General features: G+C 44.9%; 1 protein-coding gene and 1 long non-coding RNA gene across 7 annotated transcripts; one reads left to right on the top strand and one right to left on the bottom strand.

Moving 5' to 3' along the window:
* Positions 1 to 13,799: 13,799 nt before the first annotated feature.
* On the bottom strand, positions 13,800 to 15,921 carry LOC101785365 (L-type lectin-domain containing receptor kinase IX.1). Its single transcript, XM_004963934.1, has 2 exons — positions 14,579 to 15,921; positions 13,800 to 14,505 (listed from the first exon to the last, which is right to left on the bottom strand). The coding sequence occupies exons 1-2, from the start codon at positions 15,919 to 15,921 to the stop codon at positions 13,800 to 13,802; spliced, it is 2,049 nt and encodes a 682-aa protein (XP_004963991.1).
* Positions 15,922 to 20,714: 4,793 nt separating this feature from the next.
* Positions 20,715 to 23,679, top strand: LOC101777685. 6 transcript variants are annotated; one of them, XR_001163502.2, is made up of 6 exons: positions 20,717 to 21,563; positions 21,820 to 21,856; positions 21,962 to 22,692; positions 22,825 to 22,881; positions 23,090 to 23,223; positions 23,293 to 23,679. It is a non-coding gene; the product is annotated as an uncharacterized LOC101777685 (long non-coding RNA). The 6 variants fall into 6 exon arrangements; XR_002676656.1 differs by having other exon boundaries at positions 21,820 to 22,692; XR_001163506.2 differs by having other exon boundaries at positions 21,816 to 22,692.
* Positions 23,680 to 24,483: the final 804 nt, after the last annotated feature.

Here is a 24,483-nt window from a genome sequence, read left to right as displayed (position 1 = left end):
CATGGAATTTGTTAAGAGTAGATACTCTGACGATGAACAAATGCTATGTCCGTGTTTTGGATGCCTGAATCAGTCTAGATGTACTGTAGATGTGATGAACTTGCACTTACTTTTGAATGGGATGGCAAGCACCTACACTAGGTGGATACATCATGGAGAAACATTCTAGGATAGGGTTTAGGAAAATGCAAATCTGCAGGATATTGAGGTTCAGGAAAATGCAATTCTGCAGGATGATTGGGTTAAGGAAATTACAATTCTACTGGATGAGGGTGTTGTGGATAATGCAGTTCTGCAGGATGATGGTGATCATGAAATGGTTCATGAAAACGAACACATATCGGGTATGGAGGAGGATGAAGGCACCGAAGTTGGACTTCCTGAAATGATAGCCAACATGTGACACGCTAAAGAGCTTGGAGGAAAAATGTTAGAATGTATAAAGGAACATATAAACCGTAAGGTGTCACCGGGATCTAAATATACACAATTTACATTTGTTGTGAAGTTACTTCATATCAAGTATTAGTATCGTATCAAGTATTAGTATCGGATCAGCAATGTCGCATTCAATGCGATTCTAAAGGTGGTATCCCATGAACGTTGTCCAGAGAGCACAGCGAAATTTATGCAAAAAACTTGGACTGCTCTCTGATGATGACATTCAACCCGTCGAACGTGCTTTGCAGGAATATTTGGCAATGTACTCCGGGGCACTGTCGGAGGATATCATTGCAGCGTTCTTGTCCATGTTCAACCTCGATGACGCGGCCATTGAGGATGCGGACGGCGCCATGGTGGCCATTCTTGGAGACGGCGTCAGCGAGCTCGACGATCTGGCGGCGGTGCCAATGGCCTAGGAGGGACAACAGCGTACCAGAGAACATTTTGTGAACCGTGTCGCTGCATCAACATTCACTACTGTGTCTTGGCTTCCTGGTTTTTTGCACAAGCCCCTGATATTCCCCGTGCTCATGCCTGTGTGCATGCCACTGTTAAGACTATTTGCTTCATCTCGAATTTCTCAGAGACTTCATGTGCTTTGTTACCTTAATGGTCGGACAGGCCTTCGCTATCTCTGTTGTGATCATATTTGTTGTTGTGGGTGCCCTGCAAGTATACCGTGGACCACTCATCCGTCGCCAGCCACAGCTTGCACCCTACCTGCGCTATTATGTCATCCTGATGATTGGCCCTGACACAGATATTATTTGCTGGAATGTGCACGGCTTAAACCAACAAGCGCGCAAGGACGTAGTTCATCAACTTCTGGCAAACACATCGTGTAGCATTGCGTGCATTCAAGAAATAAAGCTCCAAAGCATTGACGGACGAACGGCGTCTTACCTAGGTGCTTACAAGCTAAACCGTTTTGAATTTGCACCGGCCACAGGACCGCTAGGCACCAGGGGGGCCTTTTGCTTCTCTGGGACGATAACAATGTACAGCTGACTGAGATCATCACAGGTGCGTATCACCTCTCGGCAACCGTTTCTTCAACAGAGGGCAGCTCTTTTAGGTTGACGAATGTTTACGGTCCTTCGCAGTAGGGCCAAAAAAGAGCCTTCATGCAGGAAATGTTATCGATCAGACCCTGCAACTGCCACTCCATGGGTAATAATGGGGGATTTCAACCTCATCTACAAAGCCAACGATAAAAATAATGAGAGGCTGGATCGTCGACTAATGAACCTGTTTAGAGACGCACTTATCCGATGCGAACTATCGGAGATCCCTCTATAGAACCGTAGATTCACTTGGAGCAATGAACAGGAAAACCCGACGCTTGTGAAGCTGGATTGCGTATTCAACAATGCAGAAGGCCATGACCTTTTTGCATCACATATCTTGCACGCCCTCTCCATGTCCCACTCAGAGCACTGTCCACTCCTGCTGTCTAACCAAAGCGGCCTAAGACGTCCACGCACCTTCCGATTCGAGGACTTCTGGACGAAGCTCCCTCACTTCAAGGAGATCGTAGCCGAAGTATGGAACAAGCCCTATGATCATCATGAGCCTTTTCATCGCCTTTACTACAAGCTCATGCAAATAGCCTCCGTGTTGAAAGCCTAGAGCCAAAACTTCTACCCGGATACCAAGATGCAATTTCTCATGGCATCTGACGTGATACTCAGGCTTGACATGGCCCAAGAGCATAGACCCCTCACCACCGGGGAAATCACACTAGGATAGAAACTAAAGCGGCGAATCATCAGCCTTGCGGTCGTTGAGAGGGCAAGAAAGAAACAAGCCTTGTGCATAAAAAACCTAAAACTGGGAGATACAAACACCAAGTATTTTCATAGGAAAGTAAATGGCCGAAGGAAAAAGAATTACATTCAGAAGATTAGACAGCACACGCTGGGCTTTCAACCATGAGGACAAAGCAAAATTGATACAAGAACACTTTAGTAAAATGATGGGCCACTCGGGCCATAGATCACAGGATATCAATTGGGTGTGTCTAAACTTTCCCACATTGGACCTTCACGGCATCGACGACTCCTTCTCCGGGATGGAGATTAAGCGTGCAATCGACGAACTACCTCCCGATAAGGCACCAAGCCCAGATGAGTTCATATGTATGTTCTTCAAGGCCTGCTGGGCCATAATAAAGGCAGCTAACGCTTTTCACAATCTGCGCTGCACAAGTCTCCTATTAATCAATACGACCAATATCGTTCTGATACTAAAAAAGGAATGGGTTGAAGCAGTGTCTGACTTTAGGCTTATAAGCCTAATCCACTCATTTGTCAAGATAATTACCAAGGTCCTTTCCATGCACCTAGCTCCTCATATGAAAGCTCCCATATCGCATTCACAATCAGCCTTCATAAAAAAAGAAGATCCATGAAAACTTCTTAACGGTCCGCAATATGGCACGACATTTCCACCGGCCCAAAATACCAACACTCTTCCTCAAACTAGACATCGCCAAAGCTTTTGACTTGGTGCAATGGGATTATCTGCTGTCCCTCTTGGAGTGCATAGGATTCCCCCCTCAGTGGCGCGATTGGATGGCATCCCTGTTCTACACATCATCGTCAAGGGTCCTCATGAATGGGATACCAAACAGCCCCATCAAGCACAACTGAGGACTACGACAAGGTGACCCCCTATCACCGTTACTGTTTGTCATAGCCATTGAGCCGCTTCGTGCCCTCCTAGAAGTTGCCACAGAGAGAGGCCTACTCACCAAACTTAGAGGGAAATACTTAGACCTGCAAACTTCCATGTATGTGGATGACACAACAATTTTCCTAAATCCATCCAATGATGACATCAGGGTGCTTACTGACTTACTCACCAGGTTTGGAAGGCGACAGGTTTGAGAACAAACTTTGGAAAATCGAGTGTGGTGCATATAAGCTGCAAAGGTATCAATTTAGAGGATGTGATTGGGGATCTGCCAGTCACAACGGCCATCTTCCCGGTCAGATATTTGGGGCTGCCGCTAACGATGACGAGGCTGAAAAGAGTTCATTTCCAGTATATTGTTGACAAGGCCATCAGCAAGCTCACCATGTGGAATGCGAGGAATATGTCCATGGCGGCACGTCTGATGCTCACCAAATCAGTGCTAACCTCACAGGTGGTGTACCTTATATCAGCACTCGATGCCCCAAAACAAGTGCTCAAGAACATCGACCACAGACGGAAGAAATTTTTCTAGTCAGGGGCTGTGGATATAAGAGGCGGAAAATGCAAAGTCAATTGGGTGAGCTTCGCAAGACCAACCAGGCTCGGGGGTGTGGGGATCCTAAACCTCACAAAGTTTGCAAGAGGATTGAGACTAAGATGGTTATGGCAAGAGTGGAAAGAGGACCGTAAGCTCTGGGTGGGATCCGAACTTCCATGTAACAACGCAGATAGGAAGCTCTTTGCCGCATGTACAACTATTGACATAGACAATGGATCAAGGACATCCTTTTGGAACAGCGGATGGGAATAGGGACAGCGACCAAGAGATGTGGCTCCGCGCATTTACTCCGTATCCAGAAAAAAGAATAGATGCCTACGGGAAGCGCTACACAATAACAATTGGATTCATGACGTCAACCTTCGACACCGAGACTTCTCCGCACAACACTTTCGGGAGTATGTCCTTTTATGGCATATTGTACAGAATGTGCAGCTTCAACCAGGGGTGGTGGATGACATCAAATGGAAGTTAAGTGAGCACGGGAACTACTTAGCCAAATCCACATACAACGCACAGTTCATCGGCTCTACATACATAGAATTTGATGCTCTAATATGGAAGATATGGGCACCCAGAAGCTGCAAGATCTTCTCCTGACTTGCGATCCAAAACAGGCTATGGACGGCGGATAGGCTGCAAAAATGGGGGTGGCCAAATCAACTTAACTGCCCACTATGCCGCAACAACCAAGAATCAGCAATGCACCTATTCACTCAATGCAGGGTGATGCGCAGACTGTGGGACATGGTGGCAAATTGGATATCTTGTATGGCGTTTCAGCCGATGCTATGGGAGCATGAGGAGAGTTTATACCACTGGTGGTCGGTGAGGGCAACAACGTCGTGCTGCTCGAGGAAAGGCATGCGCTCCTTGATCATGCTTGTCACATGGACTGTATGGAGGGAGAGGAACTCAAGGATTTTTGAGCGGAAGGAATCTACAATCAACATGATGTTCGACAGGATTAGAGACGAGTCTGCCATGTGGATCGCGGCCGGAGCAAAGCACCTTTCTGTTTTACTAGCCTGGTGTACTTCCGGGCATTTGTATAGGTTTTTCAAGCCTTTTTTCTTTGCTCTTTGCACCGCTTGGTGTTTTTTTACTTGTCCAGTCTGGGCCCTCTTCTTTTTAATATAATTAAGCTCTCCTGCCCGGTTAGTTTCGAAAAAAAAAATACAAGGGAAATGAACGGAGGGTAGAAAATGTATAGTCCTTCCTGATATACAAGTGGAATATAGTTATTATCAACAAGGCAACAAGTAGGTAGGCTTTCACTTTGTTACAAGAACTACTCCGTTGTTAGTATGATTGGCGCATCTCCCCTGCTGTTAGTTGTCTAGAATCAAACAAACGCTCTTTGTTTTAAGCAAGTGTTTTCATCCGAAATGCATCAGATCTGGTAGCAAGTGCTTAATGGCCTGACTGTTGGTTAAGTGGTTTCGTCATCTATAACAGCATTTTAGGTTGGTTTCTAGTAGGATACCGCTATATTAATTAATGCAAAACAGCACGAGCTAGATGTGTTGGACGATGATCCTATTGAAGATTGCCAAAGCGAGCTGGCCACTGCAAGCAGTGTTTTCTCCGATAATATGAAGCTCAGCGAACAGAGGTTTGGTTCCGTATATAAATGATACTTAAAAGATATGGATCTCATGTCACTACAAAAATAGTGTCCAAGACTTCCAACTGGATAGGAAGGAGTACATTTGGGAGGCGAATAGTATAAACCACATGCAGCTCATTGGCACAGTGGTACAAGATACCAAGGATGCACCATTGATACGGTCGCAGGATGATCCTTAGCGTTGCCAATTAATGCATACCTTAAAAGAGAGTTCAACGACAAGGAAATGGAGCTCGTGATACGCTCTAAACATGTCTCATATAACCATTTTACAAATAAGCCTTTAATTATATCAATATACTGGCTATGTCTCAATCCAAAGGGGGAGATGGAATGTAGACTAAGAATAAATATTCATGAGAATCATTAGGATTAATATATGGCGAGGACGAATTTCGATACAATGTAATAGCAGCCAATAAGAAGCACCTAAAGTGAGTTTGTATTAGCTAGCAGGCATAAATGCATACATATCAGAAAGATGTGGTCTCAGTACCAATATTGATGTAACTAAAGAAGCTTGTGATATGAACGCTTTTTCACCAATCAATGTTTTAAGAGAGAATAGTAGGAATTGATTGCTTATGGCCATGACTTTTCTTGTGGCTCCACTTATATAAGTAGGTAACTGTATAATGAAGGAGCGTAAAGAAATCATTAGGCTTCCTTCGGTTGGGTTTTTCAACCTGCTGTGGCTTCTCAAAAAGTCAAAAGCCAATCAAAAGGGTTGGCTTCCACCTAAAGCCATAGCCAAAAGCAGCTTTTAGCTAGTTCAAATCTCACAGCAGCGGAGGACGTGCCGTAGCCAGCTGTGAGATCAGTATTTTCACAAAAAATACCCATCTGTCACTCGTTATGATACCGGTTCATTCTTTTCCTTCGCATTCCCCCTCCCACCCCCACCCCACCCGCGAGGCCGCGACAACAGACGAGCTGAGACCGCCGGCGAGCACGAGCAGAAGGGAAGGCAATTTGCATGCGAATATGTGAACAACACAGTGTTTACAATCAATTTGAATATCAACAGTCTCTCAGAGCTTCCAGGACATTACAGATATTTCTTACCAAACCTACAGTTTCACAGCTGTCAACCAAACGACTTTTAGCTTTTTCACAGCTTATAGCCCACAGTAGCTTTTCCACAGCTCATAGCCCATAGCAGCTTTTCCACAGCTCACGGTCCAACCAAACAGACCCTTAATCTCGCTATACGTACCAAAACTTGGCTATCCCCTCATGACGTAATCCACAGCGTGCTCCAAGAGGACTACTATTGTTGTTGTTCCGTTGTCGATGGCTCTTCTCGTTGTACCATAAAGATATGGTTTCAGTACCAAGATTGATGATAGGAGTCCAGGAAGCCATTCTAAATATTTAGGAACAAAATAAAAGTGCCAGCAATTCAAGTTTCTAATTAGCTAAAATGACAGCAATCGATTGTCTATGGTTACTTTGCTTGTGGCTCCGCTCTATATAAACAGATACCTGCAGAATAAAGGAGCATCAAGAAACAATTACTCCCTCTACATATGAAAGTTTAGGAAGCCTCACGACATGCTTCACTGTGTATTCCAAGAGAACTACTGTCTTTATTGTCATTTCGCTGTTGATGGCCCTGCTTATTGGGGCTGTCTCAGGTAGCAGGTATAACTTCCAGCTGCATGGGGGGCAACCGATTTGCTCCAAAGTTAGAACTTGTAAGGCTGGCTCACTCACCTATCTTTTGCTTGAGGACCGAGCATCTGGAGTTTTAATAAATGTATGAGCCTGTGATTGGTATTGTGCAAAATGTATAGTGCAAAGTCTTACATATATGCAAAGCAAGCATGCCTAATAAATTGGTTTTGCAACACATCTTATATCAGATTTTGTTTGTCAAAATTTATCGAATTTGTCAGCTTCTAAAGTTCTAATACGTTTGAAAATTCATACCCCTTCTGTACCTTCTCCTCTGTGAAGCTGTCAGATTAGGGTTCCAGACTTCCAGGATAGGAGTGTGGCGGACTTCATATTGATGACCCATCGAACATATAAGGTCTCCTCCAATGGTTACATATGAGATAGCTCATAGAATATTTTCTCATATTTTAATAGAAGAGAGAGAAGAGCTATCTCTTTGATCAAGACACAGTCTCATATACTCATTTTAAGATTACATGGGGATGATGTGTGGGGTCATTCATATTATAAGCTATGTGCTAAGAGTCAAATCATTGGAAGGTTGTCTCCTATAGTGCTTAGAGCTAGGTACTAGCTCATACCATTAGAGGAGGCCTAACCATGACTCCGCGAGGTCCTTGTATGGTGGATCCCAACAGGACTCTGCTCTGAAAAATGAAAGCACCTTGAAATAAAACCGCAAGTCCTCTATCTTCATTATCCATAATGACTGAAAAGAAGAAAGCTGCGAGAAGTGCACCATGAACCCTTACATAATCTAATAAAAACATGTTGCATCCGGTTTGGTGTTTTCCAATGGTCAATAATTGGGAACAGTGGCAGAAAGCTTCAAGCAAAACGTAGTTATTCTGTAGAAGCCTAACAAAGTTGGCCGTGTATCTTCAATAGGTTCTAAACATATTTGTGGGATAACCATATTTTTACAAAAAGGTATAGGGTTTTTCACACTGGTTTTTGACCAGAGTCAACCGAAGAAGATAGGGTTCTGACAGCCGATGAAAGAGAGAGAAAGAATCTATTGATAACACAGTGTTGACCAAGACTAGCCGCAGGCGACTAAATTCTAGAAGCCAATAGAAGATCGGAAAGGTCCAATTCGAAGCGAAAATGACTCCACCAAGTAGGGGAAAGTGTGGAGATGTATCTTTAGTAGTTTTTAGATTCATTTCTATTAGTTCATGTCATAATCGACTAGGATTTTATTTTGCTCCAGGATATAAATATAAACCCATGAGCCTTGTAATGAATAATCATCAATCAATCAATACAACCTTTTGGCGCCACGTCGCTAAAACCCTAGGAGTAGGAGTAGAGTAGAAACCGGCGAGTTTCTTCTTGCGCGTAGGGTTGCATTGGCTTCGATCTCATGCGAGCTTGTAAGTACTGCCACTTGGTCATTACTTCATCTGTATCAGAACTTTCTATGCATCGTCCAATATTCTGATCTTTTATAGTGTGGCTAGTTATCGAGTTAACTTAGATTGTAGGTAGAACTTTGTAAGCTTTATCCAATATTCTATTTGTGTTCGATGTTGCTCACAAATATTGAGTTGTTTGGTTTTATTAAGTTGCATCATATTGATCTCTTAGTTATATCAAGCGCTCAAAGTTATCAAACGGCTTAGATCTGATTAGGTTGTCTTTATCAGCTCCTTGATCTTGTTTAAGCATTCACTAGTTATCTTATCATATCGGCTGGTTAGATCTTGCATGCTTTACTTGCTTTACATATGCTAGGTCTGATAGATCTTTAATCCTGCCCCTCATACTGCTAACCGTCGGATCCTTAACGTCACTACGCTACCAACGAGAGCTGATGCATCGGTTGGGTCTTATTCACATCTCTTGGTAGTGGGATGATATCATTGAGCCGATGGGTGAGCGTGCGAGGCCTTGCTGCCATGAATTAGTTTGTTAGGTTAGTGGGTCGAAGTTAATGCCCTCTCAATCGTATTACCTTGTCTAAGTTGAATACACGTTTCATGATACTAATTAGATCTGCTCACTTAATCGGCTTATAAGTGGTGGGCAAGAGGTCTTCGCTGCTGTGTTCCTATCTTTTAGATCAACATATTAAGGTTAATGCCCTCTCAGCCGTGTTTCCTTGTCTAAGTTCAATACACGTCTCATGACTTTGATTAAGATCTGTTAGTTTATCTGATATGTGCAAAGTTAGTAGAGGCTCCTTTTATGGTTGTTGTTCTACAATGCTTTTATCTTAGCCCATCATCTCATACAGCCGATGGCACATGCCACTAATACTTCTGTTTATTTACACCGCATGATTACATTGAAATTCTAACTATCATGGTGTTTATTCAAAGTAATACCTGTTAATGAGTTCGAAGGCTTAGCCGCCTATTGGCTTAGGAATTTAATGTTTCCCTTGTCAATTATAGGTCAAATTGATTAGCACATCTTGCACCTTTGCGAGCCAATTTGGAGCTTGCACTAGAGTTAAGCAGATATCCAGGTCCTCCGTGTTGTTCAACGCAAAAGCCTGAAGCCTAAATTTTGAGTCAACACGCTCTTGGCACTCCCGGTGGGACAAACAATCAACGAACATCATTAGTGCTAGTCATTGCCTCAACTTTGATCAGATGGCTGGCGAGACTGCAGATGAGCAATCTGGTGATCCCAAAGCTCCCAAGGCATTTGCTGCAGCTGAGATTACCATGAACAACCTTGATAAGATACAAAGGAAAGAAGTATAAGATGCTAATAAAATGTTCCAAGGAGCTTGTTATAAATCGTTTAGTTTGAACCGCACCAGAGCTCACAAGAAGCATCCTTTGCTAGGGTCAATGGCACCACCCAGAGATAAACATCAGACAACTAATGAAGACGACCAGGAGTTCCAGTCCAAGATCAATTCTATGATCAACAATACTTTGATTAGCCCAACTGGAGTATTGGTAAATGAAATTCAAAAGATGATCTTGAAGCAAGCACTCCTAAAAGGGATATGCAGTTAACACGTCAGGTTATGGAGGTGGTGCACAGACATCATTGTCCGGACAGCCAATGATACAAACGATGGTCAGCCCATCTGATGGCCAGCCAAGGCAAACGTCAGGGCCAAATCCTATCCAAACTGCTAACCCACAACCAACACCATCAAGACAACCGAATTTCACGTCTGATGGAAACAGGGTGTTTGATACTCGCCAGCCTAAATCCGTAGATGGATTTGTGCTTCCAGCTTCTCTGCATTCGCAGCATGGGAACGGGTAGAGCAGTGAAGATTGGGCTGTGAAGATTGCTGAGGTGATGAGGAATCAATTTGGTTTGAAGCCCAAAGAGCAATCCTACACATACCAGCGCCTATACCCTGCTTGGTTTGATCAAGTGACAATGCCACATCTGTACCGCGTTCCTGATTTTGCTAAGTTTTTCTGAGAGGACAACATGTCTATAAGGGAACATGTTAGCCGATTCCTGGTCCAGTGCGGAGAAGCAGCTACCATGGACATGGTTAAAGTGCCAATGTTTTCGTTGTCATTAACGAGACCCGCTTTCACTTGGTTTTTGACTCTAGCGCCCAACTCCATCAACAACTGGGAAGATTTGGATAGGTTATTCCATAAGCACTATTATGTAGAAACCCAGGAGATGAAGTTGATAGATCTGATGATGACGAAGCAAAGAAATGGGAAAGCTATGGCTGCTTTTGTGCAGAGGTTTCGGGATATGTGCAACAGATGTTATAACATATTCTTAATCGATGGACAGCTGGTTGAATTGGCTTATCAAGGGCTGCTGGATCCTATCAAAGAGAAGTTTGTCCCTCAAGACTTTGAAAGCTTAGCACATCTAGTGCATAAGGTTTCTATTTGTGAGAACCAATTTCAGAGCATATGTAGGGGCAAGTATGGAGTCTCCAACTTCAATGCATATGATTCATGTGACGAAGACTCTGATGCAGAAGGAGAGATTGGTGTGGCAGAGAGGTGTTGAACTATTTCTGTCACATTGTGTTGGCTAAGAAGATAATTATAGCTAGATAGATGCATTATTTTCCTCTGTACTAAATCTGTCTTTAAGTAATAACCAAAAGAAGACTTTGTGTTTTGTTTGATAATAGCTATTCCAGAGCCATTTGTCAATTGCGTGGACTTCAGCATGCCCTTTCATGTGTTCATATGCTCTACTAGAACTGTAAGTGCTATTGCTCCAAATATAAGTCCATGAATCCTCTCCTATGTTTTTTGTATGGAATTGATGTGATCTAGTGACAGTGGTAAATGGAAGATGTCCTGCAAGCGTTGGTTAGAGGTTGCAGTTCTCAAGTTGATGTTCTTGTTTCTTGCAAAAGAGAATAACTTGGGGAATTAAATCTCTGGTACAAACCCACACTAGAAATCTTTCCATTATAGAGAAGATCTTCCATTGTGAGGGATTGCAAAAGATAATTTTTTTCCAAATAAGATGGACACATGGGAGATTTTCATGATTGAAGAACTGATGCAAACTTTTCATGAGCAGAGCATATAACACATGCATGCAATCCTAGACATGGCAATGGTGCCATATGATGCTTGAGTTGGGTTCTAGCTACAGCTACCTCATTTACCTTTGTATGGGGAATTTGGGCAACATATGTCCAATCTTGTGAAAAAAAACTTGGCTTCTATGCTTGAGCCTTCTCTCTTCTTGTTGTGAGACAAGCTTCCAGATCCCCCATAGCCGATCATTGACCTTCAAGTATCCTTTGGAACCCAAACCATTTCAGGCCCTTTCATGATGGTGATAACTTCTTTGGGCACCCAAATCGGTTGGTTCCAACCCCCTTCCTTCATCCCAACCTTGTGAGCAACCACCTTGCCATTGGTCTTCTTCTTGATGATATAGGAGTCGCTCTTGCTCTTGTTCTTGCAGTTAGGCTTCGTGTGGATGAGAGAGCTCTTGATGGTGAAGTTCATCATCTTCTTCTCATCTTCGGTCATCTTCTCGACTTGAGGGTATTGATCAGACTTGTGGCCTTCTTGATGACATTTGAAACAAGTCGTGGTTGCTCCCTTCTCAAGCTTCTTCACCATGTGATCACGATTATCTTTTTTTGATGAAATGATCATGGTTATCTCGAGAAGGTTGAATATTGCTTTTCTTGTCCTAGGAGGTTTTGCTACTGCTCTCCTTGTCCTTGCCCTTCAACCTTGTCAATGAGATCATCACATGTTTCTATAACATCCTCAAAGCATTTTTTTGCTTGACCTTATCATTCTCCTTGGTAATGAGATTATCACATGTTTCTACAACAACATCCTCAAAGAATTTCACACCGCAAGGGGGTGAGCTAGATTCATCAACTAAATCAATGCAAGAAGTTGAAACATCTACCTTAGCGATAATATTTGCATAAGAAATAGATGAAACACCTTGCACTCACTCTCTCTAGGTCTATCCTAGCACTAATCAGTCTCTAAGCATGTGCTAAGCCTTGGATTATCACTTTTGCACTTTTGGTGGCATGGATGTGTTCTTGATGAGTCTTGGTCTTGAATGAACTCCTGGACACTCGAGCAACCTTGAATGGGTGAGTAGAGGGGGTATAAATAGCCCAAGAACCTCAAAGTGCCGTTGCTCGAATGGCTAGTAAAAATAGTGAGCACCAGATAATCCGATGGTCACCTTGGGTAGGAATCAGATCATTTTGTGCCCCTGTTGACGCAAGTAGCTGTTGGACCCCCTACCCAAATTTACTCCGACGCTTCATCCGATGCACTATCGGAACATCCAGTGCTGAAGCAGTTTCCCTGAAAACTCTCTGGATGATTTCAAAGTAAATAGGCTTCGTCCGACACTTCATCTTCTAGCCATCAGAAAATCTAGTGCTATAGGTCTTTTTTGGTCTTCTCTACGTATTGCTCCGATGCATGTAAAAAATAGTCCGTCGGATCATCCGGTGTACTTGAAGTTTTTCCCAATTTTTCCTGTTGGACCAATTGCTCCAATGGTTGCTCCTGTGGACTGTCGGATCGTCCGATGCTGCTATTTTTTCTAAGTTGAATACTGGTGGATTTTATCTATCATTTGGATGCTTGAATACCATAGAATAATCCTAGATACCATGATTTGGATTACTCGAATATGATTTGGACCTTGCTATGGTTTGGTTTGCATTCTTGGGATCTATGAAGCTACAAACCACATGCTTGACAAACTATTAGTCCCACTAACTATGTTGTCACTTAATCATCAAAATCACAAACAATGGCCTGATAAGGCCATGTTCCTTACAGAAAGTCGGTTCCAGCCCTAATAGTAGTAGGACTAAGTTGGCTGTGGTTTCTGATACTGTCTCTAATCTGCTGACCCTGGCAATCTTTTGCAGCTTTGCAATCTGGAGATTACGTTTGTAGACTTTTGACGACGTTTATACTCTCACTTTAGAAATTTAGCCAGGTAGCACAGATAGCACTGTTACACATTTAGCCGTGCCGAGTAAATAAAGCACGTTTTGGCACCCGAAATGACTGTCAAACCTAACAAAAGATGGTAATCCACGGAATAAAAAATGTGCTTTAACGCTCCTGGTATGACTTTAAAAGCTAACAAAAGATGCTAATCCACGGTGGTTATTCGCAACCGAGGCCAGTGATCTATAAAGACTGATGTCACGGCACGACGTGCCAGCAGGAATTGCGAAACGTCGGTGTCCATCTTACTAAAAGTCGCATGTCAAACAAATGACAACTTCATAGAAATGTACTAGTCTCAACAAACTATTCTTTTTGCAGATCGTTAATCCAGTATAAATGAATCAAGTTATTTGACCCGTGCACGTTATCATCTCAGCAAGGACGACGCCTCGTTTAATACAGCACTGGACCGCGTCGTGCCAGTGCCGCCGGAGCCACCACTGCTGCCGGTCAGATCAACAAAATCAGATGGGAAGCCACGACCAGGAGGCACGAACGTTGCGACCGGCATCGCCGCTGGTAGAACAGGCAGCGGCGCCTCGAGCCGCAGCACGTTGACGGCCTGCCTGATGGACGGCCTCAGCCTGCGGTCGGGGTGCGCGCACCAGAGCGCCGTGATCATCACGCGCTCCATCTCCTGGTTGTCGAAATCGCCGTTCAGCCGAGCATCGGCGGCGTCGACGATTCTTCCGCAGCCATAGAGGTCCCAGACCCACTGCACCAGATGCATTGTGGTTGGTTCTTTGATTTCTTGGTGAAGAACCACAATTGGCCGCCGACCGCAGGCGATCTCCAGCGCCACCACGCCGAAGCTGTAAACATCAGAAATGGCGCTGGTGCTGCCGGTGACCATGCACTCTGGGTCCATGTAGCCCATCGTGCCGGCGAGCGCTGTTGTGTGGGACTCCCGGTCGTGGTCGACGAGCCTTGCTAGCCCAAAGTCGCCGAGCTTAGCATTGAAGGATAGATCCAGCATAACATTGCTCGGCTTTATGTCACGGTGCACAACGCACTGCTCCCAGTCCTGGTGAAGGTACAGAAGCGCGGAACCGATACCAAGCATGATCTCATGCCTGAACACAAGACATATCACTATAAGTGAAACCATAAAAATTATAAATAACACAAGGAAAGATTGTGAGGTACCTGTGAGCCCACGGCAATACTTTGTTGGTATTGTGAATTTTAGCATCAAGACTGCCGTTGGGCATGAATTCATAGACAAGCAAGAGCTCGCCACCGCCATGGCACCACCCGATGAGCTGCACAAGGTTGCGATGCCTTAGTCGGCTTATGATCCTCACCTCGGAAATGTACTCCTTCCTCCCTTGCTTGGAGGTCTTGGACACCCTCTTTATAGCAACGTGAAGGTCCATGTCCTTCAGGTAGCCGTGGTATACCGACCCAAAGCCTCCTTCTCCAAGCTTCTCCTCGTCAGAAAAGAACCTTGTGGCTATGGCAAGATCGCGGTAGCGGAACCTCCTTGGCCCGGTCCCTTTCTCAAAATCGTCTTCCAGGGCATCCTCCTCGTCGAACACATCTAGTTCCTGCGCTATATCCTTTTGCCTGCGGCGGCGCAACAGGAACCAAATCGAGATGCCCACACAGATGACAAACACTGCACAGCCAACAGAAACGCCGACCACAAGAGACGCTGCCGGGCCAGAACTATGTGATGACGTCGATGATGGTGGTGGTGGCTCTGCTACTGCCGGCGGTGGAATGGTGAGGCTGATTTCTTCCCCGACGCTGCACCCCAGGTAGCAGCTGTAGCCCATGGCGCTACCATACGTGTTGTTAGGAAGCGACACTGAAATATCTGCAAGGAAATTAGCGAGGCACCTGTAGCACTCGCTGGCATTGAGGTCTCTGGTACACTGCGCGAACCCGTAGAGCACCTGGTCGACGCCCTGCGAGTCCCTGTACCCTTGGCTCCCGTTCGCCAGCAGCAGCGAGGAGACGGAGGCCTCGGCGGTGAGCCGCGTCATCAGCTCCCATCGTGTAGCATTGAAGCTCTTAATATCGGCGACAAAGGAGTCTAACGACCTCTCATAGAAGGCGATGTCGATGTCGGCGACGGAGGCGAAAGGCGTGTCGGAGTACCGCAGGAAGCAGGCTTCATCGTAGAAGGACTTCATCTCCCGGCCGAACGGGCACGTCTGCTGCACGCTGGCAGCTCCCGCCCTGAGGCAGTTGCCGCATGCTGTCCAGTTGAGGTCGGCGTAGCACATGGCGAGGCCGAACACCGAGTCGGGCGCCACGCCGGCCGTGCCATGTTGGAAGCCGCGGTTGGCGATGGCGCTCGACGGGAGCTCGCTCATGAGCTTGAATAGGTTCACCTGGTACTGGCTGCCAGTGGTGTACTTTCCGGTGGTAGAGCAGTATGGCTCATGAGGCGTGTAGTTCTGACCAATTACCACTACTACTCCAGCTCCGGCTAACGAAGAGACGACGGTGAGGAGGATGAGAAAGCTCCGCTGATGAACCATGGTGGTTAATGTGCTATGGAGAAGGCGTGGTTGGTTGGATAGCAAAAACTAAGAGATTCTTAGCTAATAGCTTTGCCTATGTTCACTTAGTCATTGTTAACGTCAATTTTATTAAGTTTTTTAGTTGAACGTGTCAAATGAAGAAGTCAGGCAGCCTATCGTGTGAATTGGTCAATGATGTGAGTGAAGTTTGTTTTGTTGGAGCTTTTTTTTAGATTAAGGATAAAAATTCGGAACTGGTGTGCACAAGAGACGCCGTCCAAAATGTGCACAGCAGCAGCGGAACTGGTGTGCGAAGAATCCATCACATAAAAATCTGACTGAATGGCATTTTGATTTTGTGTGTGAATGACGGATCGGATTGATGTGTCAGTGTGTATGCGCGTGTCCGAAAGAAACACAGCCTTGTTTACTTCCCTTCAAAATCCCAACTTTGGCACTATGCAAAAAGAAGATTCCCCATCACATCAAACTTGCGGTGCATGCATGGAGTACTAAATGTAGATGAAATCAAAAACTAATTGCACAGTTTTGTTGTACTTTGCGAGACGAATCTTTTGAGCCTAATTAGTCAATGTTTAGACAATAATTCACAAATACAAACGAAATGCTACCGTTGCGCATTTATGGCAAACTCCCAACTTTGGCACTTTCAAATTGGGAACTAAACAAGGTCAGAGTTGAGTGGTTCAACTCCAGTTTGCGGCTCTCCACTGGTTGACCGGAACACGTACGTCAGGCCTGTGCAGAGGACGTTATTGTACCACTGTCTTTAATTCTATGGGGTTGAGTTCTTGTACCCTGTATTATTCCTCTATGTCTATCCTTTTCCGTCTGCATCAGGCGCGGCATCTATCACTAGTTTTATTAGCAAAATAGGTTCCTGTAATCTGTATGCGAAGAAGACAGTGTTGAGTCTGATTAGCCCAGAAATTTTACAATCTTTGAAAGCAAAGAAAGCATTATCTGATAAGGAAAAGGAAGCTTATTGTAACATCCCGTATTTTTTACGAGATGTTGGTGATTGCAAAAATATGGATTTCAAAATTTCTGTTGTTGATGGTGTGCAAATTCAACTATAAGATTGCCTTCTTTGAATCGTCCTCAAATTCCTAGAAATTATTTGCTTTAAATTGAAAACCTAAGCTTAAACAAATGTGAGTGTGCAGTTTGGAGTTTATTTCATTTTTATTTGAATAAGTGTGGTTTTGAAACTGAATTTAGAATTCAGATTCAAAAGCTAAAGCTAACTACCTAATCTAACTTGGCCCTAACTAACCTAAACCCCGGCCTAACCCACCAGACTGGCCCGGTAACCTCGTCGGCCCTTCTAAATCAGCCGGCCTAACCCACCTAGCCGCTAGCCTGTCTGACCTTCACCGACAGAAGCCCCGACCTACTAACCATTAGCCTAGCCAAGCCACCCGAACCACCTTCTCGCATGCTGTCGCTAACCGCCAAGCCCCGCCTGCCAGCCGCCCACACTTCCTGTTCCCCTTTCTTCCCCGCAGCCCGCACATGCATCGCACATGCGCAATAGCGACAGGCGCCGCGAGCATAAGCGCCAGCCGATACCTGCCACGCCGCCTCTGCCGCATCACCCACCGTCCGTCCTGCGCCCGAAAACCCTAGCCGCGACCTACAAGTACCCCACGCCGACCTCTTCCCTACTCCAGCTGCCTCTAGGGTTTCCCTCTTCGTCCGCCGCAAAATTGGAGAAGAGAGGAAGGGGGAGGGAGGAGCTGGGAGCAAGGAGGGACGCTAGAGGATGCTGCCACAGAGCCAGATCGCTGCCAAACCTGCGCCCGTACGACGACATCGACGCTGCCATGATCCCTGCACTACCTCGACTCGCCACGGCCTCACCTCGTCATAGCACCGCCAGCATTCGTGAAGCATCCCCACATAAGTAGAGACTAAATGTAATACAAATATCAATCCCATGAGGCTGATAACACATTTGTTCAACAGATGGTTCATAAACCGTTTTAATTTCAATACCTCATACTAGCAAGATAAATCTGAAATTTGTCTTTATATTGAAGTATCTTGATCCACTTGAAATTTGTCTTTATATTGAAGTATCTTGATCCACTTGAGGTTTTACTTTTGAAGTTATGAATTTTGAAGTACACGAAGTTCATGCATTACAATCTTGTATTTGCATTCTCATGTTGTTTATGCCCATGAAGAAATCGTAGCCGGATTGGTGCGATAAGTACCGGTACAACAACGCATGTTGATATATAGCAATGTGGTTGCAGCTCTCACCTCCTTCCTTGTGATGTGTGGGTAGAAGTGAAGTCATGCATTGCATTGCACCATTCTCATATTCATTATGAAGTATTGTTGTGAAATATTTCTTCATCTTACTACTTGAAGTTATGTGGTGCTTCTTCTATAATATTATAATATTGTCTCTTAAATTGTTGCTTAATATATTATAATTTAAAGGACTTCCTTGAAGCAGTTTGCTTGCTGAGGATTTCCATAAACCTCATACCCTTTTTCCCCTCCACAGGTTCTTGAGTTTGGAGGGCTCTTGGTTAGATGGGAGTAGTAGTACGTGTGCACACACTTCTTCATATATATGTTTTGGACACATGTGTTGTAATAAAAATGTTTGGTTGTAAAGCCTTTGCTTTGCTTATAATCTCATATTTGGATCCAATTTGTAAGATGTTCTATCTAGACGATTGAAGTTGCTTCCGCGCTTGGTCTGTTTATTTATCTTCGTTGCTGTTTTTTTATGTGTGTGCCTATAGTAGCTGTAGTGTAGTATGGTAATGCTCCAGATGTTGCTGCTATTTTGGGGTGTTACAGTAAATGCATATTTGTTGAAATTTGATTCTTCCAACATTTTGAGAAAAAGTATCGCTGGCATCCAAGGCGGCCTACATCTAAAATCCTGTGCTACTTGTTCTTTTAAAACCCACAACATGATAAAAATGAGGACGCCATGGCTTTTGAGAGTTGCTTGGCACCAATTTTGGTCATCTCAGGAAAAAATTGAAGAATGCATGGCTATAGTTCCCGGTGCATCACATGCCCATGCATGTTTTATCAAAGCATGTTTCATAGCCCACTGCCGTGGTACTAAAATGTAAAATGGTGTGAATGAGTATATAATATGAATCCATATTTATAGTGATGTAGATACGTCTTAGTAAAAAGGCAGATGCTCCAATTCAATGCCAGTTCTTTAACCGTCACATATGCTAATGATTAATTTTTTAAACAAGGAAGTGCAACAAATTAAGTAAAATTCTCGGTGAATGATTGCAAGATCATGTCAGCCGTGTATTTTGCTTCAAATATATCATTAAAGGAAAAAACATGCCCATGTTTTATCAAAACGTGTTTCATAGGCTACCGTGGTACAAAATGTAAGATGAATCCATATTATGGTGACGTAGTTACGTCGTCAAATGGAACATGCTCCAATTCAATACCAGATCTTTAATCGTCACATCTGCTACTGCTTATCTCTACAGCTAAAAAACCCAGCAGGGAGACAAAACGTTCGTACCGACACCTTACACGGTTTCGGTCCGCCCTCCAACGATTTGGCGCCGTACATGACCGGGAGAAGCGGCGAGGAAATCCTGTGTGCCCTACGATCGACGGGAAGCCCTCCACGCACTCGGGAACGGCCCTCCGCGCCCACGAAAGTTTTTGCGCCCTACGCTCGAATTTTACGCCCCATCCGATCCGCATTCCCCGCACAGTCCTCTATAAAAAGGAGAATCAATCGCACCTGGATAAACCCTAGATCCAAATCACAAAATTCCAAATCCTAACCTTGAGAAATGTGGCGGCTTATTTGACGGCCGACATCGTCGTATTACCACCATAGCCATCCCCTGAGCATGGAGGACTTGGGTGTGACACCGATTGCCATGCCCACGTTCCCACCTGCCGGTCAACACCATCGGCGATGGCATCTAAGGACGCTGCCGTGATACCCCCCGACGGAACCGTGAGCAGCCTCGACTGCTTGCACGCTCCGGCGAGAGGGATCACGGCGGCACCGCCATTCCCTCAGCGAGCGGCACCGGTCGCCATCGCTCGATCTGCGATGCGAGATGCGGAAGGGAGAGGAGAGAATGAGCGCTAGGGTTACCAAGGAGGCGTTGGTCGCCAGTTTTGTTCGGTGCGCACGACCGCACGTGACATCCACCGTCGAATCGCCATGAACGGTCCAGATCGTCGGCGGATACTTGCGGCCTGCTACCGAAAATAAGGCCCGACCATTGCGACAGGCACCGGGTGCTTAACCATGCAGCTATCGCTGCCTGCCGGCCACTCCGCTGCCACCCCGACCATGCGGGATGCGAGAAGCTGGGCCGGTGGAGATGGGAGCGAGGTTGAGGACAAGCGGCAGCTCGAGGGGCGAAGGAGAAATCGATGGTGGTGTATCGGTAACCTGGTGCACTATGAAAGAAGTGCCTCCTCGAGAGGCCGATCACTACCGAAAACCTCTAATTTGCCGAGTGTTTTATATTTGCCGAGTGCATTCCCTCGGGCACTCGGCAAATAAATCTGTACCGAGTGTTTTTCGACAATCAAAAGATTTGCCGAGTGTTTTCACTAGGCAAACAAAATTTTTTTCTGAAAATGCCGAGCGCCCCGATCTGGACACTCGGCAGTATTAACCAGCGCCCCACCCCTCCTTTCCCCCGCACTAGGCCGGCCCCCAACGCCCCCTCCCCTTCTTCCTCCGTCCCTCCCGGCCCCAGCGCCCCTCGCCTCCCTACCGCCGCCGCCGCCGGCCGACCCCCGCCGGCGCCCCTCCCCTCCCTCCCTCTCCCGGGCCGCCGCCCCTCCCCTTCTTCTCCCCTTCTTCCCTGGCGCCGCCCCTCCCCAGCCTTCTTCTTCCCCGGCGCCGCCCCTCCCTCTCCCGGATCCGGCCGGTGGAGACCGGTGGCGGCCGGATCTGGGCTCTGGTGGTGGCGGGCGGCGGGCGGCGTGGCGGCGGGATTCGTGGTGCTGGCGGCGGCGTGGGTGTGCTGGCGGCGGCGTGGTTCACTACGCGGCGGAGGAGGGGCAGGCAGATGCGGTGGAGACCATTGTTCGGCTCGCCAGGTGTAGCGTGGAGGACAGGCTGCCGGAGCTTCTCGGCGGCAAGAACGGCGCCGGAGACACAGCGCTGCTCGTGGCCGCGAGGCACGGCCACGGCGAGACGGTGGAGGTGCTGATGAAGTTAGCGCCCGAGCTGGCGGCGGAGGTGAACGGCGCCGCCGTGTCACCGCTGTACCTGGCGGTGATGAGCGGGTCGGTGCGTGGTTGTGGCGGCGGCGGCGGCGTGGGGCGGCAGCGGGCGTGGTGTTGGCGGCGGATCTGGTGGGCGGCGGGCGTGGTGGGTGGCGGCCGGTGGCGCTGGTGGTGGCACTTTGTTTTTTTTATTTTTGGCGGAAAATAGTTGCCGAGTGTTTTTTTTTTTTGCACTCGGTAAAGACTTTGCCGAGGCCCGACGAAAACTTAGTTTGCCGTTACAATTTTGGCCGTGGGCCGTTTGCCGAGCAAAGGTTTGCCGAGTATTTTAGTGTCTTTACCGTGTGCCCAGGGCACACGGCAAAGTTCCCGTTCCCCGTCACCAGGATGTGCAACGATGAACATGTGTGCTTCAACTTCGACCCCGGGTATTTTTCCGTTCCTCCCCAATGTGGTCATTCTGATTCTCAAGAATCCACATGTTCTATCTGTGTAGGGTTTCTTTGATTTTTTTTTTACCTTCTCCGATTAGTCAGTGTATTACTCTACGCCTTGTAGCCTATAGGTTGCTGGACATGTGGACCTAATCTTGATCCGAAACTTCCTTTTATAATGTAATTGCTGCTTCTCAATTCTTATTTATTAGCAAATAACAATGTTCTTTTGTTTGTATTTACAAGACAGGTAGGAATTTTTCACAATGGAAAAGCACTTGGCTTAGGTACTTTCTAGCAACTAAAATATGCGGTAAAATTTTTCTATGCACTCATACGAGATACTCATATTGAAATTCTCTAAGATTACTATATAATTGATCAATTACCAGTAAGAACACTTCATTGATGGGATCCAACAGTTCATGCGGGCGTGCAACTATGGCAAGGTGAAATCGTTACCATCAGAGGAAGATGCATCATCCTTTGTTTCTCTTTATTCCAATGCCCTCTCGCATCAACATTTGTGACATGAACCTTCAGATGTGCTAAATGTGACCATAGTTCCATTTCAGATATTTGGCAAGTTCCTGAGAATTCAATTCACTATTGGTGAGCCTTGGCTGCTTCACTGTAATTACGTACGCACTTCCCTGGTATAGTGTTTTAGAACAATTTATAGCACTGAGGATTTATTTTTTAATTCTTGCTTAATTATTCATCTTGGCAAGTATCAGTACTGGAGGAGGATATTCGGCATGTTTGTTCCTTCTTTTGCAGAAGTGACACCTACTGATATCTGTAGACATTGACAAGGGTGTTTCCTGTCTGCTAAGTAACTTTGTTCATTTAGTGACTGCTTGCACTTTCTAGTAACACACATTGATTGTGAAAAACGAAAAAGATGCATGATCTGATTCCATTGCCTAAGTAGGTTGGCCTGTACTATAGCATTTTCTGTCCTTAATTCTTATTGATCTTGTGCTGTCCTTTGGTTCTTTTTTTTTTCCTGAACAGGGGTACAAAGAAGCACTTATGGAGATCCAGGCTTTAAGAGTAAACTACAGTACTAAAAACAAGAAGCGTGAAGCCCTTGAATCTCATATTTCATATCTTAACAGAGGTTAACTGAAACTTCAGTGATTGTTCAAGTTCAAATTAAATTTCCTGTTCTTAGAACACTTTAATTGTGTAATAGCTAATCATTTACTTTCAAAGAAAGAAAAAAAAATGAGTAATTGTTTATGCTATGCAGATAATGAGTGATTAAGAAGACTGTACACAGAAACTCTGTTCAAAGTTCACCAACCAGGTAGGTTGCTACTTACAATGTTCAACTATAATGTGCTGAAAATGTAGTGCTTAGATGATGTCACAACTAAATTAATTGGAATGTTTAACATCTATCTAGAGCCCATTTTCACCTATGATCTGACATAAATATAGAATAGGAGTCTTCATTCCATGAAAGCAGCTTTAACAAATGGTTATGACTTGTTGATTTCCTAATGCTTCTGTAGTTTGGTCTAAAATGAGTTCAAGGAAGGAGATTATCTTAGCACTTTAAGTGTCTCAACATCTGTTAAGTACCTTGTGATGCCAGAAGATAATGTGGGGTTGTATCATCAAGTTTTATCATATGATATCTGGTTTGGTCAGTATGAAGAGCCTACCATTGTTAATAAACTTTTGGAATATTTCTGATATGCTTGCTGTTATTCAGGTGAAATTTCATGCAGAAGCTCAAAGCCTGAAGGATGAACTGGAGCCTTCGAACTGGAGAAGGCAAATAGTGAGCATGCCTCAAACTGGAAGAGGCTAAGGCGTTGGGCAAGATGGCTGTTACATTGTAGCTAGTTGGGGAGTCGCAGAGCAGAGGAAATCCCATGGGAGATGCCTGACTGCCAGGCTTAACAAATATATGGTTTGAGAGAGCATTTCAAACATTATCAATTATGTAATATCATAACATACTTGTTTTTGTCCTAATAGTTACTAGTATGAGCTATCATGGTACACAACAATAAGAATTTATGCCAAATTATTACGGTTGAGTCCTTGGAATGCTGGCTGTGATTTCCTTGGAATGTCATGACCACTTTAAAGATTATAACGTGCTTGAATTGCCATCTTATTGACAATGATTTGTATTACAATATACGGGCATTGGAAATACTTCATATGTTGGAGATTTGATGCTTAAAGAAGGAATTTGCTTCACCTGTAGCAATGTACATAGGCACAATCCTATTAAGTAACTATTTTTTCTATTAAATATTTTTTTAATATTTATGCTTATGTTGTTCAATACTTCGTGTATTTCAATATGTACGGGCACGATCCTAGCTTTTTTTATTAAAAGAGGAAGTGCAACTAATCGAGTAAGATTCTCAATGAATGATTGCAAGATGATGGAACTTCATGTCAGGCGTGTATTTCGCTTCAAATATATCATTAAAGGAAAAAACAGTAATCATCTGAGCAACAAACCTCGAGTACAACGACCCTGAGCAACACTTCCCACTTAAATGCACCAAATGATCACAACAATATTACGAAGCTCACAAAACAAAATTAACTATGTTATCTGAATTTCAAACGGCCAATAACAGTACCAGTCCTATGTCTCATCACATGACCTCTAGGCCTTGTTTAGTTGGCCAAATTGGAAGATGCAAAATTACTGTGCCAGCACTGTAGCACACTGTAGCGTTTCGTTTGTATTTATGAATTATTGTCCAAATATTGACTAATTAGGCTCAAAAGATTCGTCTCGCAAAGTACAACAAAACTGTGCAATTAGTTTTTAATTTCATCTACATTTAGTACTCCATGCATGTACCGCAAGTTTGATGTGATGGGGAATCTTCTTTTTACATAGTGTCAAAGTTGGGAGTTGGGAGGTAACTAAACA

This window comes from Setaria italica, chromosome III (genome assembly GCF_000263155.2).
Source record: "Setaria italica strain Yugu1 chromosome III, Setaria_italica_v2.0, whole genome shotgun sequence".
NCBI classification, from domain to species: Eukaryota; Viridiplantae; Streptophyta; class Magnoliopsida; order Poales; family Poaceae; genus Setaria; species Setaria italica.
Note: the sequence above shows the minus strand (reverse complement) of the source record. Positions and strands in the feature narration are given on the sequence as shown.